General features: G+C 32.6%; 1 protein-coding gene across 1 annotated transcript; it reads left to right on the forward strand.

Annotated features, from left to right (window-relative positions):
- The first annotated feature begins 55 nt into the window (after positions 1-55).
- LOC144854247 (kelch domain-containing protein 2-like) lies at positions 56-4,534 on the forward strand. Its single transcript, XM_078712176.1, has 7 exons — positions 56-389; positions 2,216-2,368; positions 2,529-2,774; positions 3,266-3,418; positions 3,588-3,740; positions 3,845-4,018; positions 4,186-4,534. Exons 1-7 carry the CDS (start codon positions 158-160, stop codon positions 4,329-4,331), a joined length of 1,257 nt encoding a protein of 418 aa, XP_078568302.1. The 5' UTR covers positions 56-157; the 3' UTR covers positions 4,332-4,534.
- Positions 4,535-4,840: the final 306 nt, after the last annotated feature.

Consider the following 4,840-nt stretch of genomic DNA (forward strand, 5'->3'; position numbering starts at 1 on the left):
GTTCACATTTGTTATTGTTATATAATCGCGTTAAAAGTTCGCGGGAAATTTGCATTTCCTTTATTTTAGTAGTACAGTGCTATTTTGTTGGTATCATTTTGAAAGGAGAGGTGCCTATATATTATAATATTCCACCATAAATTAAATTTGTATAAACATGGGAAACGAAGGGTCTACCCAAGCACAGGCTAACAGTGTGGCAATTCCAAACACGGTGAATATTGATTGGACTCTGCTGCTAGGCCTAGGAAACGACGAGGTTTGCTGTTCCTCAAGAGACGGTCACTCAGCCTGTTCAATCGGATCTCAAATATATGTGTTTGGTGGTGTGCTTGGTTCATCTACAGACATGCCTATTGAATCAAACGATCTTTTTGAATTCAATATTGGTAAGTATAGGCCTACTAGGGTATAATTTTAATATTATTATTTTATTATAAACAATATTAAAATTTAAACTAGACATGAAACTCGTCACTTTGACGAGTTAGTTATCCGCACCACGACAAACGCCACGTGCACGTCATACGTTGGAATATTGCACACAAATAAAGATTATGGCATTATGACAAGAACTGAAGAATATGATATGCTGTTAGTGCTGAATTTTGTGTCATATAGTATATACATGCAAACAGTATAAGCTGTATACATATTACATACAGTGTAGAATAGGTGAAATTACGGGACCCGCCATTTATTCCAATTTTTAACATGGCGACGGTATCAAAATGAAACACTTAGATAGCAATTTCAGAAGGAAATTATCTCAGGAACAACATATTAACGTGTAGAAGAAATTTGAATACGTAAAATATAGATGCGCACACTTTTAAATGTGATGAACTATTACGCAAAATATGAAAATACGACTTTTTTTATTCAACTGGCCATATGATGACGTCACAACATCCGATTGGCAAAATGTTTACATGAATTCGTATCTACAATCCAACAGCTTCCAGAAAACGTTTTAATCGTGATTATCACATTTTATTCTTACGAGCTATTACAGATTAAAATTTACTGTAAAGATGAAATTAATGACCCACGTAATTAAAATTTTTAGGCATGATGACGTCATAAAAATTAAAATATTTTTATCTCATGCTAAAGAAAGTTGATTGACCTACACAATATATAAATGTAGGAGAAAAAGGAATACAGATAAGCGCGATGCGCTCCATTGAATGTGATGAGCAATAACGAAAGAGACAAAAATCCTATATTTTACATTCGTGTGGCCATACGATGACGTCACAATGTTTTTTTAGCCTTATTGATGCATGATCCGATATCTACAACTCATCAACTTCTAGATTTTGTAATAAAAATAAACGGTTAACGGTTTACTTTAGAAACTATGACTGTTTAAAAAAAGACATAATTTTGACGATTTTTTAAGCTTTTTCATAAAAAACGCGCACGAATTGTCTAATTCAACGTGTTCGTATGGCGTTATTTAAACTGGAAAAGGTCTAAATTGTTTTCAAAATCACTAGGAATGGCTTGAAAAATATAATTCAAGAGAAAAAAATATGTTTTTAACGCTATGTGCGCACCGCGCGCGTAAAAAATTGCGCGCCCGTGGGAATTTTTGACATGCTCAAAATGACAAGAAACGCGTAAAAAGTTGATTAGAAATTAATTTTGCGCATTTTGAAATTTTAAATGCGCGTGCGCGCGTAACTTCTTGTGAAACATGCCATTTTTAATCCGTAGAAAGTTTGCCCCTGATATGACTTAAATTTTGTCAAAGTGTCAATACTAAATGACTTTTGGTTTTTAATCTATGATCAATCATTGAAATTCATAAAATTGCGCATAAGTCACGTTGCGCAACTATGACGTCATTCAAAAATAGGAGGTGCACAACTTCACGTAAATGCCCATATGTTGTCAAAGTTATGAAATGTTATGTTTACACATTTTAGAGGAACACGACTCACAAAAAGGAAGGAAGGAAAGAAGAATAATACAGAAAAAAAATATTGATCTCATACAATAACAAGGAGTTATCCGCTTGGTATACCAAGCGGATAACTAATTATTTTTAATATAAAAATGTGAGAATACATACAGTTAATTTTACATCCATGTTTAAAATAATAAATACTTTGAATAATTCTTTATAAGTTTATGTAAAGCATGTCAGATTAAATAATTGTTTATTTTTTTTAAATGTTATCAAATGTATTAATTATTCACATCACAGATGCCAGAAAGTGGAGAAAAATTGATGTTAAAGGGGAAATACCTAAACCTAGATCAGGTTCAACTATGGTATCCGTTGAAAATAAGCTGTACCTGTTTGGCGGACTAAGTCAAAATGTTGGATGGTTTGATGATCTTAATGTATTTGATATAAGTAAGTAACTTTTAAGAAATTCAGAGACAAGTATTTATTTATGTGCAGTATACAGTATGTACCATTGTTTTATAGTTACTGTTGTTTTGAGTTAGAAAAAGTATAATAAAAAATAAAATAGATGAATCAGTATTTACAAATAAATCCTTGCATATTCTAGAAACCGAAACGTGGAGCAGAATTACAGATGCATGTGGACCAGCACCAAGCTCCAGAGACAAATTGTCTTCTGTTGTCATCAATAACATTATTTATTTCTTTGGTGGGTTTGGTCCTCATTCTATGGACGACTCCTCGTCGCAAGATTTTCAAGATGATGATGATTGGGAAGATATGGAAGATGAGGAGGCTAGAGGTCCTAGCGCAAACTTTGGCTGGTTTGATGACGTTTATACATTTGACACGGGTAAATCCTGATGACAATTTCAAACTTTGAATTTGGTCAGATGTTTGTCCAACTCTGACATAATTGTACATTATATAAGAATATACAAGAACATTTGAGAAAACTTTGCAAATAATTCTTAGGATTTACTAGCTTGGCATACATCCCCTAGACCATGAAGCCTGCACTAATGGCTAGGGTTAGATTCAAGTCCATGACAGCAGTGGGTTATGTACCAACAGGATGATAATTTAATAATTACTTTGTAGCTCTGGCATCAGGGACGATGAAAGTATTCTCAAATGTACTTAGTGTAAAGTAAAATTATGCCAGAGAAGAGCAAATGACAAAGTGTAATGTTCTGAATAAGGTACAATGTTGTATGGTAGTTAGAGGGCCTTCAACTTAATACCATATTTCAATCTTACTTTAGTAACAGCCGAAATGTAATATATATAAATCATGACATCATTGTAACATACTTATACCATTTATTTTTGGATCGAAAACAGAAGAAAACAAATGGGAATTAATTACACCTATCAAACTTCATGCACCATCGCCTCGGGCTGCTCATACCATGTGCTCAGTTGGAGACAAAATCATCATTTTTGGTGGAAGGGACAGCAAAGCCCGGAGAAATGATCTTTATATTCTTAATACAAGTGAGTAACATTTATATCATTTATGTTTTATTCTTAATATATTGATGCTTTCATTTGGATTTTAAGTGCCAAATTAAGTGACATATTACTTTTAAAAAATGTAAACATTTCAAAAGTTAATGTATATATATTGTATACTCAAATTATTCTTGAATCATTATATACACAGCTGAAAAGAAATGGTTGCAAGTAAATACACAGGGGACACCTCCAGCAGCACGTTCATTCCATGGAATGGTATCTGTTGGAAAAAGGGTTGTGGTAATTGGTGGACGTGGACAAGACAACCAACATTTTAATGATTGTCATATATTGAATACAGGTTGGTTGAAATCTGTTGAAATTCCATAATCAATCATCCTTGTGCAAGATAAAATGTCTAGTTGAATCATTACCAATTATTATTGCTTTTATCTATTCTCACAGAAACATTGGAATGGCTTCAGCCTAACACCAAAGGCAGTTTACCAGAGCCACGAGGATCGCACACATTGACCAATGCTGGTGATTATGTGCTAATGTTTGGCGGTACTTCTGAATTTGACACAGAGATAATGCAATGCACAAAATACCATTCAGACGTATGTATCTTAAATACTGGTAAGTGTGACCATTTTATTTAGCATTATATGCCAATGAGGGCGCTGCCACTGTTTTGCAAAATTGATTTCATATTCCAGAGCATGACATTATTCACAGAAGTAGAGAAATTTTGGTAATTATATTTCAAGAATTTTAGGAGTATACTTTACTTTTTTTTTATATAGCTGATATTCTTTCTGGAGGAGCAATACCAAAAGAAGAGGAAAAAGAAAACAATAAGACGGTTGATAATGTACAAGAGTCGGAATCACAAGTGATGATCAAGGAGAATGCAGTTAAAGTTAATGAAGATGCTAACAATGAAGTTTAATAAAACAATTGAATTCAACAATTATGTAAATCCAATACTAGATAGGCAGAATTCTATTGTGATTTGGACTGTGAGTCAGACAGTGTCATTTGTGGTTTATTATGAAATTAGTGAAGATTATAGGAAACTAAATATTGCCTTTACAGTCATAATGTCTTTATATCTTATTTGTACAGAATAGATTAATAAAATATTTCCAATAATCTCTGTTTACTGTTTTTTTTTTCATTCTGTATTCTGTGATTGATGGAATGTGTATTTGTTCACAGATATTTGTTCCCTTGTAATGAATATTATAGACCGACATAATACCATATTTATGTTGATTACCAATTAATAAGTACATCAAGACAACACTGCTTTTCTTGTCAATAACACTCACACACTCAAGAAATATGGATGAAGAAAGATGCAAGTTATTTCTATGTTCTTCTCAGGCTTCACCATAATACCTAAATAAATAAATGCACTAGAAGATTAAAAAAACAAAAAGGTAGAAGAAAATAACA

Source organism: Antedon bifida, chromosome 10 (assembly GCF_963402885.1).
Source record: "Antedon bifida chromosome 10, ecAntBifi1.1, whole genome shotgun sequence".
Taxonomy (NCBI): domain Eukaryota; kingdom Metazoa; phylum Echinodermata; class Crinoidea; order Comatulida; family Antedonidae; genus Antedon; species Antedon bifida.

Bases quoted from the DNA above. Each gene is read 5' to 3' on its own strand.
- LOC144854247 (XM_078712176.1), top strand. From the start codon at position 158: ATGGGAAACGAAGGGTCTACCCAAGCACAGGCTAACAGTGTGGCAATT. The intron at 3,419-3,587 runs GTGAGTAACATT...TTATATACACAG, and splicing joins TCTTTATATTCTTAATACAA to CTGAAAAGAAATGGTTGCAA. The intron at 4,019-4,185 runs GTAAGTGTGACC...TTTTTTATATAG, and splicing joins CGTATGTATCTTAAATACTG to CTGATATTCTTTCTGGAGGA.